Genomic DNA, 21,197 nt, shown 5'->3' on the forward strand with positions numbered 1-21,197 from the left:
TTATAATCATAAGGGTTCGAGGCTTGTGTGGTTAAGGCAGAACTTACAGGAATGGGGCAGGGACGAGACGGGGAAATTGAGTTCCTGCGCGGACAGCGACCAATTTGTCCCCATGTCATATAATTGTATCCACTGTTTGTTTAGTTCTTTCTTTTCCATCTACATATTTAGGATTTTGTGTCTTGGATGGAGGTGGACTGGGGTGGTTTGGGGTTGGAACTCAGGAACAGTTGTTGTGGGGGGGTTGTTTGCTGGGGTGGGTAGAATAGGGAGAGGATTTGCTATGTATTAATGATACTGCATTCTTGGGTTTCCTTGTGACTAAGGGCCTTGTTAGCTATTCTGTTTGCTTTGCTAGCAATGATTACTCATATCTGTTGATTTGTTTTTGTTTTCTGGTTTAATGCTTACTGCCTTGCTTCTGTATTTGTTAGTCTTAAGGTACAGTTCTCAATACAAATTGTTGAATCACATAAAATTCTTGATGAAACTAGCCCCAAAACTTGAAAGCCTGAAAGATAATCCACTTTGTGAAAAGGCCCCATACTGGGCACCCATGACAATGAGATCTGGTAGAGGTTTGCCCCCCATGGCACACTTGATCCAGAAACATCCTTTGCCACAGTTAATTCTGTTCCTTTAGATGCTGTTGCTTCTTATACATATTTTTCCAGGATACCTTTGCCACTCCTCCAAGCATCTTTCAATTGAAAACCTATCCCATTATGTCTACCATCCAATAAAACTAGGAATAAAGAACCCAAGCAGAGCTTCATAATCCAGTTTCATTCCAGAGCACAGAAGGGAGATGTCAGTTCTCCAGAAAAAAAAAAACAGACCTAGACATAATCAACCCTCATTTCCATGAAATGTCATATCACACAGGAGAGGCACTTAAATAAATTCTCCTTATCTTATACAATGCAAAACTAAAACAAATACATCGTCTCACTGATCAGTCCCAATCGCAGATGGCCGGATGTAAAGCTTCCCAAACCTGTCCTGGTGACCCCTACAGCCAGTCAGGTTTTCAAAATCTCCACTGTATACAAATTTATCTCGTACATATTATTTGTGGAGATCTAGAAAACCCAACAGGGCTCTCTCTGGAGCTGTTCTGGACCAGCTGTGTGCGGCAGGCTCATATACATTCATTGTTCCTAGAGTCTCTGTGCTTATGTTGTGCAGTGCTGTGTATATTACTGGCACTATATAAAAGTGCACTGATTCCTGTCAGGCTCCCAGATGCTTCTTACCCGTATCTTCAGTGCTAAGCAGACCTGATCATCTCTAACAAAAATCTGCATTGTTGAAGGAGTCCACAGAGTGTGGGGTAATGCCTGGGGAATTAGGAGCATCAGAGAGAACATGTCAGGCATTAATTTAAGGAGTTTCACTGCACCTCCTTGTGTTCTTTCACACTTCAACAGGTTCAAACATTTTTCAGCACCTGTTCAGCCAAGCCAAGGACAATCTGCTAGTGTTAGTGCAATATGTCTATCAGACTAAGTCCAGCGCAGAAGAGATCCCTCTCTGCATTTGCTCAGTTCTGCATGCCAAGAGCAGTTTCCAGGAGGTAAAGGACTTTTGCAGTTTTTAAACACCTCTTTGGTTAGCAGAAGTCAAGCACCAGAAAGTAACTGAAGATACAGATGAAATAATTTTTCTAAAGAGTTCCTTCTATTCTAAAGGAACGATAGCACTGTGTGAGAGCTTTTGACAGCCCTTTCGCAGCTGGATTTTCATAAACTCCCCTAAATGTGTCAGGACTTATCCAAGGACAGGAACTCAAGACCTACAAGTTACATGGGTTAACCAAAAGAATCCTCTTAGCACTGGAAATATAAGCCAAATGTCTTCTCCCCATCACCTTCCCCCCTCCCCACATACAAACACTGCACTAATGAGCTCTGTACTGAAATATGAAGAGCAGAAAGGTTTTTGACTTAATCTTCTAAAACATAGTCTAAATGATGCAAGCATAGATCAGCTAACCTGGGGTCCCCTAATTTTGTGTTCTACTGTCGCCTACAAATCCTTTCCACATATCCCAATATGACACAGACACTGGGAACTGGTGCTAATCTCTTTCTGAAGGACTCTCTCAGTCAGCAGAGTACTAGGGTGAGTTCTCGTCTCCCCTGGGCCCACCCCCAGCAGAGGCTCTGGTACCCCACGCACTGCCTACAGCTGAACAGTAACGACTGCTGCGCGGTCTGGAACTCAGTTGTTTTCGATCAGTTTTGCCAGGCCCTGCCGCAGCTCGCTCAGCTCAAAGATCTTGGTGTCCAACAACTGCGAGAACTTGCCGACTTCACTCTGTGCACGGTCTCGCTCAGAGAGGGACTGGGAGAGTGCTTGTTCCGTACGCAGAAGCCTTCTCTCCAGCTCTGCATTGTGGTCTTCAATCTCCTGTGGGGAGGGGGGGGGGGGAAACACACATAGTTCTCAGGTAGTGTATAAGCTTGAAAAAAACAACCACCTAAAATACTTATAAACTTTGCCAGCTGGAATGCTTATGATGGTGGTAATAGAAAAGCCAGACCCTGATTCTAATCCCACTGCTGCCACCAATCACCATAACCTTCAGCAAACTCCTTAGCCTCCAAGGGATGAAAACACTGATCAGTGTTGGCAGGAAGCACATTGTCAGGTCATCTATCTTCTCCTGCATTGCAGTAGATACAGCCACAAAATCTAACCAGCAGTAAATATTGTTATAAAATATTCAAGGCAAGCTGCACTATGAAAGGACCGTTGTGGCTTCCTGTTCTCTGGAGCAAGGCTTGCCAAGCGACTCTACAGTTTCATTCAGGAATGAAGTCATTTAAAGGAGTTAATGAATTTTAAATGAGCACACGCTGCAATGATAATATTGAGAAGGGGCTGCACCAACCCTTAAATCAGCTCCCTTTTAACTAAAGGAGCACATTAACATGGCCCCAGCACTGGACTAACACCTCTTCGCCGTGGTTTTAGATGCTACACCTGGGAAGTGAGGTTCTTGCAGTCCTCTTCTCTGATCTTTAAAGCTAGAGCCCTCCATACGGCAGAGCCTCTCGGACAGTGCAATGAAGTACATGCCAGGCCATTATTTATTAATCTACCCAGAAAACTTTTTCAGAATTTCATTTACTTAGAGGCTTCCCAAGCTGGCTTGTCAGAAGTGCACCCCTGGGGCAAGGGTGAAGGGGTGGGCAGAAGGAAAGTTTATCATCCTAGAAAAACAATAGGCTGAAATTAAAACTGTGCTCCCCCACCACCACTGACCCCAGAAGAGCCCTACTGGATCTAGGTTTGTGTTCAATACAAATTGTAATTTGCTGCTAGTTATTACACGACAAAAATAGAACCCTAAATCGAGGAGGTACACAAATAAGATAACAAATAAAGAACCTCCCACACCCCAAGAAGTCTACAAAGATTAGGGGAAAGAGATGAAGTCCAACTCCAAACTGAGTAAAAATAAGGAGAAATCTATGATTTAAGAATATTAAACGGACAAGCCCTCAGTCACACAGCAGCCATTTATTCCTGCTTTACTTACGAACTTGAGAGTCATTGAGCAGTGCGGTTCCTGAGGAAGGGGGCGTTCACCCCCGAAACGGAGTCCGTTGGACGTTTACTTTGCTTACTGCTTGTGGATCATCACCTCCACTACACACGGAGAAGCTAAGTTTTTCAGGCTGTGTATTTTCGAGTTTGGTTGGATTTGGACACTAACTTTCCAGCTTGGCCCCCAGCTTAGGGGTAAGAAATGAATTCCTTCTTCATTTTGATAATGTGTGTTTTTTTCATTTGAGTTTTTCACACATTGCACATTTGCACTATTCAGGCACTAGAAAAATTATCCGGAGCAAGCCCGGGGATGTTTCGCAGTTAACACCTTTCTGGGTGTAAATCCGCGACAGCTTTTCCCTGGAGATTCCAGAGGTTGCTGTGTGACTGAGGGCTTGTCCGTTTAATATTCTTAAATCATAGATTTCTCCTTATTTTTACTCAGTTTGGAGTTGGACTTCATCTCTTTCCCCTAATCTTTGTAGACTTCTTGGGGTGTGGGAGGCTAGTTATTACACAGCATAGTGGTTTACAAACAGCAATTAAAATAGAAAATGAAAGTAACAATCAGATAGGAATAGACAAGAGAAGAGAGACCCCCTCTTTTACAAAGGTGCGCTAAGCTTTTTAGCGCACGCTAAACGCTAACGTGTGTATGTAATCCTATGTATGCGTTAGCGGTTAGCGCATGCGTTGATTTAGCGTGCACTAAATCTGCGCTATAACGCTTAGCGTGCCTTTGTAAAAGAGGGCCTAAAAAGCCCTGTAAGTAGCGCCTCCTTCCCCCTCCCCCCCTCAAATTACACATTATGAAACTCAGTCATCAAATGCCTGGGAAAAAGGATGCCTTTAAACTGGACTTTAATCTAGGCAGGGAACCCTCTATCCATAAGTATTTTGGGAGTCAATTCCACACTAACAGGGTCAAAATGTATAAATCAGACTTGAGTAGATTTAGATGTACTCATGATATAGAGCATGAACGTTAGGAGTTTGTCGGATTGAAAATACACTAAGTGCGAGGGAGCATGAGGTATTCGGGACATTACATAAAAAGTGGGGCTGGTTGCTCCTTACGCACAGCTTTAAACGCCAAACACAGAAGCTTAAATTTACCCCTAGAGGCTACTGGCTACCAGAGATTTTGTATGAATAATAGAGCTACAGTCATGCCATTTAGCAAGCCATGATGGTTGAATTGCAATGTTTTGAATAATTTGGAATTGATTTCATGCAAGCTGACCAACACCATTATATAGCACATTACAATATAGAGATGGCTAATGACTGAAGCATGGAGAAGCACCATAGCAGTGTCTCTGTCAAGTACCGACCTAATCGATGTGGTCTGTTGAAGAGCAGAGTTCTGAGTGTGGAAAGATAAACCAGAATCCTATGAGAGCTTTCGCAAAGGCCTGAAAACCTATCTGTTTGCAAAACACCTCACTCATGCTCATACATGACTGCAAAGGTTCCGAAAACCTATGTCCCTGATAAATATCTCATCCATCTTAACAGACAATCAGACTTTCTAAGCTCCTTTGTCTTTATGTCTTGATCCCTAATGTAAGATTATCATTTATGGATATGACCAGTCTCTTCTTAACTTGTAAATCGCATTGAAGTCCTACTGGGGTATATTAGCGAGTCATAAATATTTATGTAATGTAATGTAATTACATCCAGGACTTGAAGAGAAGCGGATGTAAATATGGAGTGAGGGTGGGTACCGTGTCTGGCCCCAGAGTCACACTGCATGACTTTTTCTGAATTTAATTTGGGATGATTAATGTCCAGTCAGGAGGAACTTGTGATAAACAGACCTAAATGGTTACAGAACTGAAGTGGGGTTAACTAGAGAATGGTATGGAGATCGGTACCTGCAGTTAACCATGGGGTGGGGACAGGGACAGAGTCTGCGGGTACAGGGACAAACTTTGTCCCCGTGTCATTCTCTAAAAGCTTGAGACTACACTTCTCCCTCCGTATTCGCTGTGATAGGGGATTAACAGACCCGCGAATACAGAAAAACCATGAATAACTTTTTCATATGTTATTTGCTGTTTTCTATTAAAAACCACCGTGAATATGGTGAAACCGCAAATAACATGGTGGGAGACCTGGCCTGTTCCTGAAGGAGAGGCAAAACACGATGAAGAAAGTGCTGGGAATCAGCGATTTTCTCTATGCAAGCTGACGTAATTTTTTTTTGGGGGGGGAGCCAGCAAGCTAAAAACCACGAATAATCGAAACCGCGATTGCTGAAACCACAAATATGGAGGGAGAAGTGTAGTATCAATATGTAAACACTTAACACATCTTAGACAACTGGCAACTGAATTCAATGATCAAAAAAACTGCAGAAGCTACTTTTGGATTTAAATTACATCATTTGTGTCTTGTCTGCTGATCAGACTTCTACCATATGCAACGTCCTTCCATCATGTGCCCAGCTGCTCAAGCAACAGATTCATCTATTGTTGCTGGCATCAAGGAACATTTCTAACATTTAATAGACACTTATGTTCCTGTTCATCCATTGCACAGTTTAGGTTCTCTTCTACACCCATGGCTGAAAGACAACATAAGAACATAAGAATTGCCGCTGCTGGGTCAGACCAGTGGTCCATCATGCCCAGCAGTTCGCTCATGCGGCAGCCCTCTGGTCAAAGACCAGAACCCTAACCGAGACTAGCCCTAACAATGCACATTCTTGTTCAGCAGGAACTTGTCTTAAATCCCTGGAGGGTGTTTTCCCCTATAACAGCCTCTGGAAGAGCGTTCCAGCTTTCTACCACTCTCTGGGTGAAGAAGAACTTCCTTACGTTTGTACGAAATCTATCCCCTGTTAACTTTAGAAAGTGCCCTCTCGTTCTCCCTACCTTGGAGAGGGTGAACAACCTGTCCTTATCTACTAAGTCTATCCCCTTCAGTACCTTGAATGTTTCGATCATGTCCCCTCTCAATCTCCTCTGTTCGAGGGAGAAGAGGCCCAGTTTCTCTAATCTTTTGCTGTACGGCTCCTCCAACCCCTTAACCATCTTAGTCGCTCTTCTCTGGACCCTTTCGAGTAATACCGTGTCCTTCTTCATATACGGCGACCAGTGCTGGATGCAGTACTCCAGGTGAGGGCGCACCATGGCCCGGTACAGCGGCATGATAACATTCTCTGATCTGTTTGTGATCCCCTTCTTTATCATTCCTAGCATTCTGTTTGCCCTTTTTGCTGCCGCTGCACATTGCGTGGACGGCTTCATCGACTTGTCGATCAGAACTCCCAAGTCCCTTTCCTGGGAGGTCTCTCCAAGTACCACCCCAGACATCCTGTATTGGTGCATGAGATTTTTGTTACCGACATGCATCACTTTACACTTATCCATGTTGAACCTCATCTGCCATGTCGATGCCCATTCCTCGAGCCTGATTATGTCACGTTGCAGATCTTCGCAATCTCCCTGTGTCTTCACTACTCTGAATAACTTCGTATCGTCCGCAAATTTAATCACCTCGCTCGTCGTACTTATGTCCAGATTGTTTATAAAGATGTTAAAGAGCACGGGTCCAAGCACTGAGCCCTGCGGCACCCCACTGGTGACACTCTTCCAGTCTAACAATCCAATTATCTTCCTAGATAATGTTAAAACACAGGCAACTGAATGTTTGGGAAGTTTGTACCAAAACCAAATCAAAATAGAAGGCTCTATTTGTGATTTATAAACAGTTGTACAGAATATTGTCCCTTTTATACTTTAATAAAAAGATTTAAATTAAAAAATCATAAGTGTTTGAGGCTTGTGCAAATGAGGACAGAGCTCATGGGGATGGGACGGGAATGGAGCGACAACGGGGATAGTCTGTGGGGAAGGGGACAAACTTTGTCCCCGTATCATTCTCTAGGATCAACACAAAATGGTAGGTAGATATCACCAGTAAAAAAGTAAGGGATTAGTTGAGGGCTGGCTCAACCTATGGACCAGGTGAGGCAGTGGTTCAGGGCGCTGGTGATAAAGGGCACCAAAATCCTAGTCTGCATCAATCTCTCTCTTTCTCCGCCCCTATGACTCATACTCTGGTATTTTTCTCTCTCAAACTGTCCTTCCTTTTTAGCTCTTAAAAGGTGCAGACAGTGGCAGAGATTCACACATGCTGTCCGTGTACAGCCCAGAACCCTACCTCTGCACATCCTGCCCCTTCTGATACAATTTTCTGTTTCCATCAAGATGGCAGACAGCAGAGAGAGGGCTCCGGCCTGGGCATAGGTAATGTGTGTGAATCACTGCCACCTATTGGTGCCCTCTAGGAGTCTGAAGGTAGACTAAGAGAGGGGATGCCAAATTGGAGGCAGAAGAAGGGAAGAGATGCTGGAAAGGGACTTTGGCACCCTTTATCACTGGTGGGGGTGGGAAACTTGAGAAAGGGGGAGATACAGGTGAGGATTGCAGGTGAGGAGGGGGAGCAAGTGGAAGGAAAGATACCAAACTGCAGGCAGGGGAGAGAGATACTGGTGTGTGGTGTGGGGGAACTGATATGGGGGAGGGAGTTCCAATGCAAAACATTCAGGGCGCCATAGTCCCCTTAAACTGGCCATAGACTGAATAAGAGAGTTAATAGACTTAAAAGGAAGTGAAGGGCACTTTTGCCAGGACCAGGCTTTGTATTACTGCATTTGGGAGGATATATGAAGGAAAAGAACTTTAAAATGTTTTGCCAGACAGGAATGGGATGAACCAATTCAGAATGGACCTATTCCATAATCTTTCAACCAAACATGTAGGATGTGGTGATCTACCAAATCAAATGCAGCAGTTCAGTCTAAAGATATGCCACATGTTATCTAATCTATCAAAGGTGCCTGAGGGCAGGGCTCCTGCTCTGGGTGGGGGGCAGAACAGCATGAGCAGAGCTTCACATTAGACTGCAGCTGATATTATACTACTGTTTGTCTCTGCCATATTCCAGAGAGGATCATTGCTCTCTCTCTGGGACGGTTGCTATCACACTTAAGCAACAGCAAACTAAGAAGCCAGCCACAGAGCTCAGAGAGTCCAATCAGCTAATTTTCACCCACGCAGGCACCCAACATTTTCAGAGGAGTGCATATATATATATATATACACTAACCTATCAAGAAAGCGAAAGACAAATAAAACTCCCCAGACAGTTCTATTTCAAACTATCTATGCTCCAGAGAGAGAGAGAGAGAAAGACAGCCGAGGGAACATGATTTGGCACTGGCAGATTACACCACTCCTGCTGATAGAGCTTTTGGCAGCTGAGACCACCTCTTCCTTGCCTGTACTCCAACACAAACACACTTGGCCACACACTGGTTTCTGCAAACCATTACTGTATACCGTGATGCGCACAGTTACCTAGTGTCAAGGCCAAAGGCACTGATCTCGTCAAGATATGCTGGAGATTGAAAGTGTATCTGAAGGTAAAGAAATAGAAGGGCAGTGCATAAAAATAAATAAAATTTCTCAGCTGTATAAAGAAAACAAAAACCCACTTACTACTGTCTGAAAGGCTGATGTTAATGTGTGTTTATATATTACTAGTCTTTAAGTCCGTTACATTAACGGGTGCTAGAATAGATGTGTGTGTCTGTCTTTCTTTCTTTCTCTCTCTCCCCTTGGCCGCTGTCTGTCTGTCTATGTTTATTTGTTTCTCTCTCCTTGGACACTGGCTGTCTCTCCTTGGACGCTGGCTGTCTGTCTTCCTTTCTGTCTGTCTCTCTGGCCCCCTGTGTGTCATTCTTCGTGTCTGTGTCCTTGTGTCATTCCCCCGTCCCCCCCAGAGCAAAGCTGTCTGCCCCCAGCCCCCTCTTCCTGTCTCTCCATGGCCCCCTTCTGTCTTCCCCCCCCAGATCAAAGCTGTCTGCCCCCCAGCACACCCCTCCCTCCAAAGCAGCTCCATTTACCTCTCCCTGACTGTCTCTCCATGGCCCCCTTCTGTCTTCCCCCGCAGAGCAAAGCTGTCTGCCCCCCAGCACACCTCTCCCCCCAAAGTAACCCCCTTTCCCTCTCCCTGACTGTCTTTCCATGGCCCCCTTCTGCATTCCCCCCCCCCCCCGAGCAAAGCTGTCTGCCCCCCCAGCACACCTCTCCAACAAAAGCAGCCCCCTGTACCTGCAGCAACGGCACGACACCCTTCAGCCAATCGTGAGTGCTCAGAGCGCGAGAGGGAGCGGGGCCTGGGTGTATTGGGCGCGGCGGGGGAGGCCCTGACAGCCCCAGCTGCAGCTTCTTCGGCGCCAGTGAGGAAGGAGAGGTTGGCCGACTCTCCGCAGGGGCTTTGGGGACAGTCTTCTGCAGCTTGAAGAAAAGCCAAACTTTCCCGTAACAAAGAAAAAGTATCACAAATGAATCGAGTGTTTCAAAGTCAAGTTCAACAAGACATAGAACGATATCTCAAGGATAATTGTCAGAAAACTGAATCGGAACATGTAAACAGAAAAAACAGATTAGCGTAAGAGATTGTGGCAGAAATTCCAACCTTGATTGGGGATGCTTAAAGAAACAAACGGAATGATACTGAATGATCCAGAAAACATTAAAATAAGATGGAAAGAAGGGAGGAACTGACGTCACTGGGGTAGATGGCAGCTTAATTTTAGAGCTCTGCCTATAGCCCTAAGAAACCGGTGTATTTTGTGCATTTTGCCTCACCATCTCTTCTCCCTTCAGGGTGGCAGTGTGATTGGAATCACAATGGGTTCTGATGGCATTAAAAAAAACATTTGAAGACAAATAAACCACTGAGCCACGGCAACGATAAAACATCAGGCCGTACATTGCGTGGTGCAGAGGGACAAGAGAGGAGAGTTTCCAGCCCGGTATTATCGGAGGCAGCAACATCAGATCCTCACAAGATGGAGAGCGCTGGGGGAAAACCCCTTACTAAAGCTGATATGAGGACTTGGATCGGGGAAGTCAAGTTGGAGATTTCGGCAATGGCGACCCAGGTGAAAGATGCCATATGAGAACTCAAGCAGGACCTCAATGATATGAGCTCTCGCATAGACGCGGTGGAGTCGCACATGGATGGCTGTGAGGACTCTGGTAGGAGCACAGAAGGGAGTAGATAAGGAGGAGGACTTGGAAAACCGCACCTGCCACCACAACTTTCAGGTGCGTGGAATCCCGGACTTGCCTGATTTTAAGGACCCGCAGGAGGTAGTGACCAACTTGGTGCAATGGATCTTGGATGAAGGCACCCTGGACGTGGGCACAGAGCGTGCATATTGGGTGCTGGGCCCTTACACCTCCAACTGCCTTACAGATATTGTAGTGTGCCTGCAGATTTTCTTCCTCAAAGAATGTATTTTATGCAGGGCAAAGGAACGGGGCCCCCTATCTTGGAAGGATTGCTCTGTTGAATTGTGCCAGGATTTAATGCTGAGTATGCTCCAGAAAAGAAGATCTTTCCGGGAAGTTACTCAGGCGTTAATGAAAGCGAATATCAGGTACCGCTGGACCTTTCCCTTTGGAATTCTCATTGTGATCAATGGGGTTCATAAGTGGATTACATTGGTGGGGGAGGCCCATGCCATGCTTCAGAAGGAAGGCATTGAAGTCCTCCGAGAAGAAGAGAGATCTGACTGGACACAGGCGATTCAACAGAGTTTGGTGAGATTCCGTTGGCAAAAAGCGGGAGAGTCATCCAGACGAGCGTAGTGCCTTGCAGCATCAGGCCCGGGGGCCTGGCTTTGATTTTCCTAGCCTGCTGGAGGACCAAAGAAGAACTTTAGCTAATTTCTATTTCTTCTGCTGTAGTTCTTGGTTGGAGTGTGTGGGTTTATTTGAATGTTGAGAAGGATGGTTGGGGGTGGTGAGTCGGGGTGGGTGGGTTCACTGTTACTATGGCAGTGGTATGCATATGGGGGAGGGTGTGGTAGGGGTACACTTATTTCAGGGTTCTTGAGTGAATGTTGTGATGAATTGGGCTACTGGGGACGTGTTCTTCCTTGATCTGGAGTGGGAGGTCATCTGGATACCACTGTGGGGGTTTGGGGGATGGACAGGAGGGGAGAAAGGTTGGGGGGGTAGGTGGAAGGAATGGTTTACATGTTGGGTTTTTTTGGGGGTTAGGCCGTGATGGGGGAATCCAGCTTTAAGTTACTCACTTATAATGTTTGGGGGCTAAACTCCACCCACAAGTGCACAAGTGGGAGCTGGTAAGAACCCGTGCTTCTATATATTTTTTACAGGAAAAACATCTTATTAGGAAACATGAAGGCTTTGTACGCGTCCTATGATATCCCACTTGCTACTGGGCTTCTTGGGTAGGGGGGGTGAAGAGGGGGGGGTGGGCATCTTCTTTGCAAAAAATTGTTCCGGTAGAGATTCACAAGGTGGTAAGGGATCCCCATGATAGGTTCCTTCTTTTAGTGGTGACTATTCAGTGTGTTCATTGTACATTGGTCAATGTATATGCATCAAATGATAAGCAGGAATATTTTCTATGGGAACTGTTCCCACTATATTAAAGCATAAAGAAGGATCACTGATGGTCAATGGGAACTTCAATTTGACTCTAACTCCCCAGCTGGATAACTCGGGAGGAGTGGCACCTTATAGTAGGGGAGGATAGGAGAGTGTTGAGGGATTTCCTGCGGAGATTAAAAATTGTGGATGGGTTGAGATGGATGTTCCTGTAAACCCGAGATTACACTCATTATTCTTCTGTCCATGGCTCCTATTCTCATATTGATTATTTGTTTGTGGAGAAGGATTTTGTACCCCGGGTTGCTCGGGTGGGTATTGAACAGGTCTCTTGATCGGATCATGCATCTGAAGGACTGGTGCTGGAGGGTCAAGAAAGTGTCCCTGTTTGCAAAGTTTGGTGTCTGAATGAAAAACTGTTGGAAGATCCATTAATTTTGGTTCAGTTACGATCTTGAATAGTAGATTACCTTAGCTTTAATGTGGAGGAAGAAGCATCCTTGGAGGCAGTATGGAAGGGTCTGAAGGCGACGGTGCGCAGTCACTTGATTTTGGTGGCAGTTTACTGAAAGCGTCAGTGTTTGGAACAGCAGGCCAGGTTGCGGTCTCTCATTGCCCGGTTGAAGGGTACCCATAAATATCAGCCTTGGAATAGCTGGGGTTTGGCTGCACCTGCAGGAGGCCCATAGAGACCGTCAGCAATATGAAGTGGAACAAATGCAATTCCACCTGCAGTTGTTGAAGCAGAGGTTTTTTGAATATAATAATAAGGCTAGCCGATTGGTGACCAATAGGCTGAAACTTCGACGCACCCAATCTAGAATTTTGGTTATTAAACACCCTGGGGGAGAGGTGGTCCAAACGGAGGAGGGTATTCGCGAATGCTTAGTCAACTATTATGAGGAGCTGTATTCTGAGATGAAAGGGATCTCTGAGGAGAGTATGATTCTTATTTGCAGGCAACACTTCTTGGGTCCATTGAGGTAGGGGATGCTACTAGATTGGATAAACCTATTACACTTACTGAGGCTCAGCAAGCTCTTCGTTCTTTGAAGATTGACATATCGCCAGGTTTGGATGGATTTACTGTGAAGTTTTATAAGATCTTTCAGGACCTTCTGCTCCCTCCTCTACTGGGCTTTTTTAATTTATTGGAGGCCGGGAGCCAACTTCCTTATTTTATGTGGTTGGTAGGGGCGACGGTGTTGCCCAAGGAGGGTAAGAACCCAATGCTGTGTGCGTCCTATAGACCCATTTCATTATTAGGGGTAGATGTTAAACTCTTCAGTAGGATTTGGGGGGATATACTGATGAGATGGGTGTCTCGGTTGGTTCATCTGGACCAGTCTGGGTTTATAATGGGTTGCCAGGTGGGAGATAACATCCGGAGGTGGTTAATTTGAGAGAATGGGTGATTAAATCTGGTCAGGAATTACTCTTTTTCTCGGTGGATGCCAAAAAGGCGTTTGACCATGTACATTGGACCTTTCTGTTTAAAGTCTTGGAATGTATTTGCTAGGCCCTTGCATGCTTAACTGGATTAGGACTCTATATACTAACCTCCTGAGTTGTATTAAGGTTAACAGAAGTTACTCGGCTCCCTTTCAGCTATTTCAGGGTACCAGGCAAGACTGCACCCTCTCTCCCATCTTGTTTGCTTTGGCGATCGAACCCCTGGCACAGCGGATGAGAGATAATGCACAAATCAAGGGAGTGGAGATGCATGGTTAGTCATACAAGCTGAGCCTTTTTGCGGATCACTTGCTGATTACTTTGACTGATCTGGAGAGCTCACTTCCCAAGGTGGTCCAGGAATTGGGCCAATATAGTCAGATATTGGGCTTTAAGGTGAATATGAGTAAGTCTGAGATTCTTGCCCTGAACCTACTAGGAGAAAGGGAGGAGGGGTTGTGAGCAGTATTTCCATTCTGCTGGGTTCCATTTTCGATGCATTATTTAGGGATTTTTCTGGGGCGGGTTGGGGGTTTCCTTGTATGATCTGAACTATTCCTTGATGTTTCAGTGGATATCTAGGGTATTGGATGAGTGGCAGGGACTGTGTTTTTTGTGGTTGGGAAGGACTGAAATTGTTTGGATGATGATTTTGTAGCAGGTGCTGCCTATTTGGGTGGGGAAGGCAGCTCTGGACTCTGCTCAACGGCAGTTTTTCCATTTCATTTGGTTGGCAGGTCCTTTGCTTTAGTAAACGTGAGGGGGGTTTATCAGTCCCACATTTGCTTCACTACGGATGGAGAAATGACGGACGAGATTAAACACAACTGCAAGGGAGGCAACGCAGTTATCATGGGTGACTTCAATTATCCGGGGATAAACTGGAACCTAGGTACCTCCGGCTGCGGTAGGGAGACCAAGTTCCTAATGCTGTAGGCTTTACTAGAGTGGCAAGCACAGTCTCCCAAATTATGGGTAGACCTTGAACAAGCTTTAGTAGATGCTGCTCCATTGTTGCATCTTCCTTGGAGACCTGGGTCCTTTGGGTTGGGGGCTGCTTGGAGTCAGTACGTGTGGTTATGTGGATGTGGTAGGGGACAAGGGCTAAAATGTTTCAGAGTCTGAGGTATTCGTGGTTTATTCCTTTCCAATTTAATCCTGAATTTCACCTGGGAAGGGGTAATGGGGTGTTTGCGCGATGGGAGGGGAAGGGTTTGGTCTGTGTTGGGAAGTTGTTAGATCTCCCTCGGGATGAGGTCAGGGCTTTTGGGGTACTCCAAATAAAGATCAGACTTGTCCATGCACTCATTTTCTTAGTGGTCAATTATAGATGCAAAAGCTGGATACTACAGAAACAAGACAGAAAGATTGACTCATTTGAGCTTTGGTGCTGGAGAAGAATTTTAAACAACAAAAATGTGGGGTGAAATAACTAGTGCCAAAAATCATAAATAATTCATTAATCAATACTGAAAAGAGTAGTAAGGCTGAGCTTTCATTCAAAATATAAAACTCATTTGTGGTGAGACCTCAGAAATTCATTCCCCAACTCACTATAGGGCAGCCTAAGCTGATCCATTCGGGGGATTGATTTATCAATCACCACCACCAACCTTAAACTGACCCGTACAATTCTTTCTCCTCAATAACTGATCCCTTGAGCTGTTAATCACTAGCTTTTACCCTGTTAAGTTTAATCAATTTGTACCATCTTTTAATCTTTGTAAACCGCATAGAACTTCACGGTCCTGCGGTATAAAAACTATTATTATTATTATTATTATTATTAATAAACAATAAATATCATAAATATCATGTAAACATTATAAGTGTGGAACTTAGCTTTAGACAGCAATGAAATTTCACAATTGTGATCTCAACGGGGCCCGTTTCACTCATGGCTTCGTCAGGAGATCAAGAAAAATGACTATAACTGAACATGACACGGGTCCCATCAGGCTTTCTGCCAATTGGTTACTGGATGTTAAATGTGGTTGAAACATGTTCAGTTAAAGTCATTTTTCTTGATCTCCTGATGAAGCCACGGGCGAAACGGGCCCCGTTGAGATCACGATTATGAAGTTTCATTGCTGTCTAAAGCTAAGTTCCACACTTATAATGTTTACATGATATTTACATGATATTGACATGATTTACATGAGTTTACATGATATTTATAATATTTATTGTTTAAGGTTGGTGGTGGTGATTGACCGGTGATTGATAAATCAATCCCCCGAATGTATCAGCTTAGGCTGCCCTATAGTGAGTTGGGGAATGAATTTCTGAGGTCTCACCACAAATGAGTTTTATATTTTGAATGAAAGCTCAGCCTTACCACTCTTTTCAGTATTGATTAATGAATTATTTATGATTTTTGGCAATAGTTATTTCAGCCCACATTTTTGTTGTTTATCATTTTTTATTTTTTAGTGGGATTTTTTGTCTTTTTTAATTTGGAGAAGGATTTTATGCATACTATGGACCATCAGAAGAACAAACAAATTGATTCTGGAAGAGATCAAACTGGTTATGTCACTCAAAACCTAAATGATGAAGTTACGACTGTCTTGGTCACACTGTCAGAAGATAAAGATTATTGAAGGATGACATCATGTTTGGGAAGATCAAAGGAACCAGGCGATAAGGGTGACCTGCAATCAGATGGCTTGACACGTTGAAAACAACCATGGGGATGACCTTACCAGATTAGCTAGCACAAAACCAATTTCTTTTTAGATCTGTGATTCATCAAGCCACTAGGACTTGAACACGAGTCTATGGCACCTAACAACAACATCCACAGGGAATGGACGTGGGAAACAGTGAGAAAGAAAGAAAGAGACAGGCAGAGTTGTAACGAGTTCAGACAGATGTGTTCATTTGATAACGAGTCTGTCTGGAATAAGTGCATCTCTGTAGTGAGATTGACTAACATTGAGTGTGTGAATGTACTCTGGATCAGAGAGTGTATGTGTGTGTGTGTGAGTGAGTGTATGAATGTACTCTGGGTCATAGAGGGGGTGTGTGTGCATATGTATGGGTCAGAGAAGGTATATGTGTGTGTGTGTGAGAGTGTGTATGTACTCTGGGTCAGAGAGGGTGTGTATGTACTCTGGGTCAGAGAAAAAGAGGGTGTGTGAGCATGTGCATGTACTCTGGGTTAGAGAGGGTATGTGTGTGTGTGTGTGTGTAAGTACTCTGGGTCACAGAGGGTATATGTGTATGTGTGTGTGTGTGTGTGTGTGAGTATGTACTCTGGGTTAGAGAGGGTGTGTGTGTGTGTGTGTGTGTGTAACTACTCTGGGTCACAGAGGGTATATATGTGTGTAAGTACTTCAGGTCACAGAGGGTGCCTATCTTAGGGTTACCATATGGCTCTTATTAAACATGTCCAGAAATATGGAGGACAGATTGAGACATCTGGGTTTTACTTCATTGAAAGCCAGGTATCTCAATTCATCCTCCTTTTCGGCGATTGCAACTGGTACAAAATGCAGCGGTTAGACTACTTTGTGGACTGAAGAAGTTTGATCACATAACACCTTCCTATCGACTTCTACATTGGCTGCCGATGGAGGCACGTGTGAAATTCAAGTTTGGTTGTTTTTGCTTCAAGGTACTTTATGGCTTAGCCCCTAAATATATAACAGACCTTTTCTCTTTCACAACCAACAGACACAGGCGAAGCTCACACCCTAACTTTGTTTCTCCACCGGTTAGAGGTTGTAAATTTAAAAGTCATCACCAACATCTTTTCTCACATCAAGCAGCACTATGTGGTAAAGATCTAGAACAATTACTTGTGCCTACTACTTATAGGGAATTCAGGAAACGTCTAAAAACATATCTGTTCCTGAAATACTTAGGAAACCAACCTATACAATCTTAGTCCTCAACAAACGATCTCTAGAACTGTTAATCACTAAGTCTGTACTTTATTTATTCCACTCAATCTGTAACATCTTTAATCATTGTAAACTGCATAGAACTTCACGGTCCTGAGGTATATAAATTGTTATTATTATTATTATTTTCCTGGAGCCATATGGTAACCCTAGCCTATATACTATGTATGAGACCTTGTATGAGTCTGAAGTGAAAGTGTTTCTGTGTGAGTGCTTCAACATATGAATGTATGAGAGAGCAAAATGAAGCATGTATGAAACAGATGCCAGCTCCTTGCAGGAAGAAATCAGATCTCTAGGCTACAGAAAGATGTTTTTGTTTTCTGACCCTAATAGTTTCTGTGGTTCCTCAAATTTCAGTGTGTGGCTGATACATGTGCCTCACTTTTTGTGAACAGGTCAAAATGTCTTTGTTAGGGCCATAAGCCAGTATGTAAAAAAAGGTCAAGAAACTTGCTAAAGTCAACACTGGTGCCAGGAGTGCGATTTGAACCCGGGTCTGGGGGCGGGTCTAATGTTGGCTCTATCCCCCAAGCTATTTGCAGGCTAAGAACAAGAAATACCTGCAGTTTCTGAAGCATTGTCTCCTTCTGGTTTTCCAGCTCATGGGCATCTGGTTTCTGGCTCTTCAGCACACGAATCTCCTAAAATCAAGGGTTCACAATATAAAAAACAGGAAGTGACACGCCAGTGAGATGGAAGGAGCTGCAATCATCAAACTTCTAGTTTACTAATATTAGCCTGCCTTTAGGCTTCAAGGCATAGTGTTCAGTGTCTACACTATGCTTCTTAGACCCTCTCTCTGAAGTGCGGCTACTGCCACTCGGACCTGCCAATAACACTCTCTAGAGAAACAACAGTTCAAAATCCTACTCTTGTCTTTCTGGACCCTGATTCCTCTTCTGATCTTATTCTCAGGTTTTCTTTCCCATTATGGTATTCTTTGTACTTTTGGGAAGAAATACCAGGCAAAAGGGTGTACGGCATTATACAACAGTATCAGAATAACACTGATCGGGCAGTGCAGGAGATGGGGGGGCAGGCTGAAATCAGAGGATCTGGTTTTTCCCATTCTCTCCTTACCTCCTCTTTGGCCCTGAGTCGGCTCTCCAGGTCCTCCAGTGCACGGCTCAGCTCCTCCTTTCGACCCTCTGGGGCAGGTTCTGAGGTGCTTTGAGATTCCAGTTCTGACACCTGCAAAACAACCAAGTAGCCATGGACAGATCAGGAAGGGGATCTCTAACTGGCACGGGGCAAGTGCTCAAAGCATAGGTACAAGTCAGGAGAATGCCTGGGATCCGAACGTGAATCCCAGCTCTGCCACTGTGTGTGTGATGTTTGAGAGGTAACTTTTTACACCAGGTTTCAGCTAGTGGAAGTCCTTGTGCTCAAAGTTAGGCATGGAATTCAATGCCCAATGTTATTCTATAGGGAGCACGAAAATGGTATGTGGCTTTCACCAGAAGACGTACATGAAGAGATTGGAAGACCTGAATATGTATACTCTATAGGAGAGGAGGGACAGGGGAGATATGATACAGACATTTAAATACTTGAAAGGACCAAATCTTTTCCAGAGAAAGGAAAATGGTAAAACTAGATAGCATGAATTGAGATTGCTGGGTGGCAGACTTAGGAATAATGTTAGGAAATTCTTTTTCACGGAGAGGGTGGTGGATGCCTGAAATGCTCTCCTGAGGGAGGTGGTGAAATGAAAATGGTAACAGAATTAAAAAAAAGTGTGGGATGAACATAGAGGATCTCTAATTAGAAAATGAATGGTATAAGACATACTAAGGCCAGTACTGGGCAATCCTGCACGGTCTGTGTCCCATATATGGTGATTTAGTTTAGGATGATCTGGGGAGGGCTTTGATAGAAGCTCAAATGACAGGCTGGTTAGGATAGGCTGGAGTGGGCCTCAATGGCAACTCCAGCAGTGGGAACCAAAAGACAAAATTCCCTGCGCCTCAGTTCAACTAAAATCTCAAATGATCCAAGAGAAATCTTTTTCAAAATGGGAGCGGGGTGTGTGTGGCACAGTGGTTAGAGCTACAGCCTCAGCACCCTGAGGTTGTGGGTTCAAATCCCATGCTGCTCCTTGTGACCCTGTGCAAGTCACTTAATCCCAAATTGCTCCAGGTACATTAGATAGTGTGAGCCCACTGGGACAGATAGGGAAAAATGCTTGAGTACCCGAATGTAAACCACCTAGGCTATAAGTGGTATATAAATACTTAAACAAATAATAAAATGATTGGACAGAGTAAAGGAATTAGTTCAAATATCAAGGCTGCTCGTGTACTTATGGAGCCGGCAACTATGCACAAGGGACCCTAATCTCTAAAAAAAAGGAGCTTTCACTTGTTCATATGCAGGGCAGGCTTCACCATAGTAGACTATGTAGTCACCTATGATGGCTGCTTGTGAGGGGAGGAGACATAGAGTAGTTGCAACCAAAGTAAAAGAGAACTTCTTGCTCTCACTATGTATATTATACAAAAAAGTCTAAGATAGTGATGTTTAATTATATGTTTACATATGATTGTTCTGGGAGGGATCATGTCTGTTGAGTATAATTACAACACAAAAAAACTGGAAAAACTGTCCCCACAGAAGCAAAATAGAAACCAAATAGTAGGGATAATAAAATGTTCTTCTAAAAAGTCTTTATTGACGAGACCCAACACAGTCCATGTTTCAGCTCAAAAGAGCCTGCACCAGGGGTCGTAAGCCCAATACTGTATAGAAAAAAAATGCAAACTCAAAATGTTGATTGCTGAATGGGCTTGTCCTTTACATAAACCACTGAGATGTCGAACTCGTGTTTGAACAATAGTTCAGTGTCCCCTGATGGCAGACTCTTTTGAGCCGAAACACAGACCATGTTGGGTCTTGTCAAGAAAAGCCTTTTTAGAAGAACATTTTATTGACTTTATGCTGCCCCGGTTGTGTTTCATGTCTTTATCCCGATTTTTTGGTTTCTGTTGAGCATAATTGTTCCAACATTGAGGGAGGGGTGGAGGGCTGAAAGTTAATTGAAGGAATGAAAACTTTAGGATTTACTTAGGCTGCTCCATACTGGTTTATCAGCCTTGCATACATGTGGGAGAGGGGAGACATAGGGGAATGCTTCTAGTGTTACAATATAGAGGGAAGAGGGGAGCAGAGCCCCGGTCACAAGGATACAGGGGAACTCCTCTAGTGTTACAGTATGGAGGATGGAGAAGAAGGGAGAAGAGCCCAGAAGGTTACAAGAGTACAGGAAAACTTTTTCTAGTACTAGAACTCAAGCAACCGGAACTCTCAAGCAACTAGCAAAAAAATAATTTAAAGAAATACAGTAATACTTTAAAAAAATGAAAATAAAATAAATTTCTGGCAGAAATTTAAATGTAAACTTGGCACGCCACACCTGAGTACACCCACGCTTTGGCCACCACATGTCTGGTAGTTTGTCTGGAACAGTTTATGGTATGGCATAGTATGGGGTATAGTATTAGTTAGGCCTATTTTAATAGTAACTCTCAAGCAACCAGAAACTACATTTATCCGGCATCTATAAATCCCCATGGGTACCAGTTAACTGAGAATGTGCTGTATTACAATATGGGGGGAAGGGCAGCAGAACTCAGGAAGTTACAAAGGATAGGTGGGGGAAGGTGACAGGTCAGGAGGAAGTCACAGGGAAACTCCTGTAGTGTTACAGTATGGAAGGAGGGGGGCAGAGCCCAGGTGGTTGCAAGAACACAGGGGTAACTCCTTTAATGCTACAGTCTAGGGAGAAAGGAAAGCAAAAGCTCAGGAAGTTACACAGGAACTCTTCTGGTTTCAC

General features: G+C 44.1%; 1 protein-coding gene across 2 annotated transcripts in view; it reads right to left on the reverse strand.

The window, feature by feature from the left end:
* Positions 1-805: 805 nt before the first annotated feature.
* HOMER3 (homer scaffold protein 3) overlaps positions 806-21,197 on the reverse strand; it is a 112,623-nt gene continuing 92,231 nt past the window's right edge. For both annotated transcript variants that reach the window (XM_033956891.1, XM_033956892.1), the window contains exons 7-9: positions 18,446-18,556; positions 17,926-18,006; positions 806-2,412 (exon numbers count right to left, since the gene is read on the reverse strand). In XM_033956891.1, coding sequence (XP_033812782.1) covers positions 2,224-2,412; positions 17,926-18,006; positions 18,446-18,556 — 381 coding nt within the window. In that variant the 3' untranslated portion in view covers positions 806-2,223. The remainder of the gene's footprint in view (positions 2,413-17,925; positions 18,007-18,445; positions 18,557-21,197) is intronic.

Source organism: Geotrypetes seraphini, chromosome 8, assembly GCF_902459505.1.
Source record: "Geotrypetes seraphini chromosome 8, aGeoSer1.1, whole genome shotgun sequence".
NCBI lineage: Eukaryota > Metazoa > Chordata > Amphibia > Gymnophiona > Dermophiidae > Geotrypetes > Geotrypetes seraphini.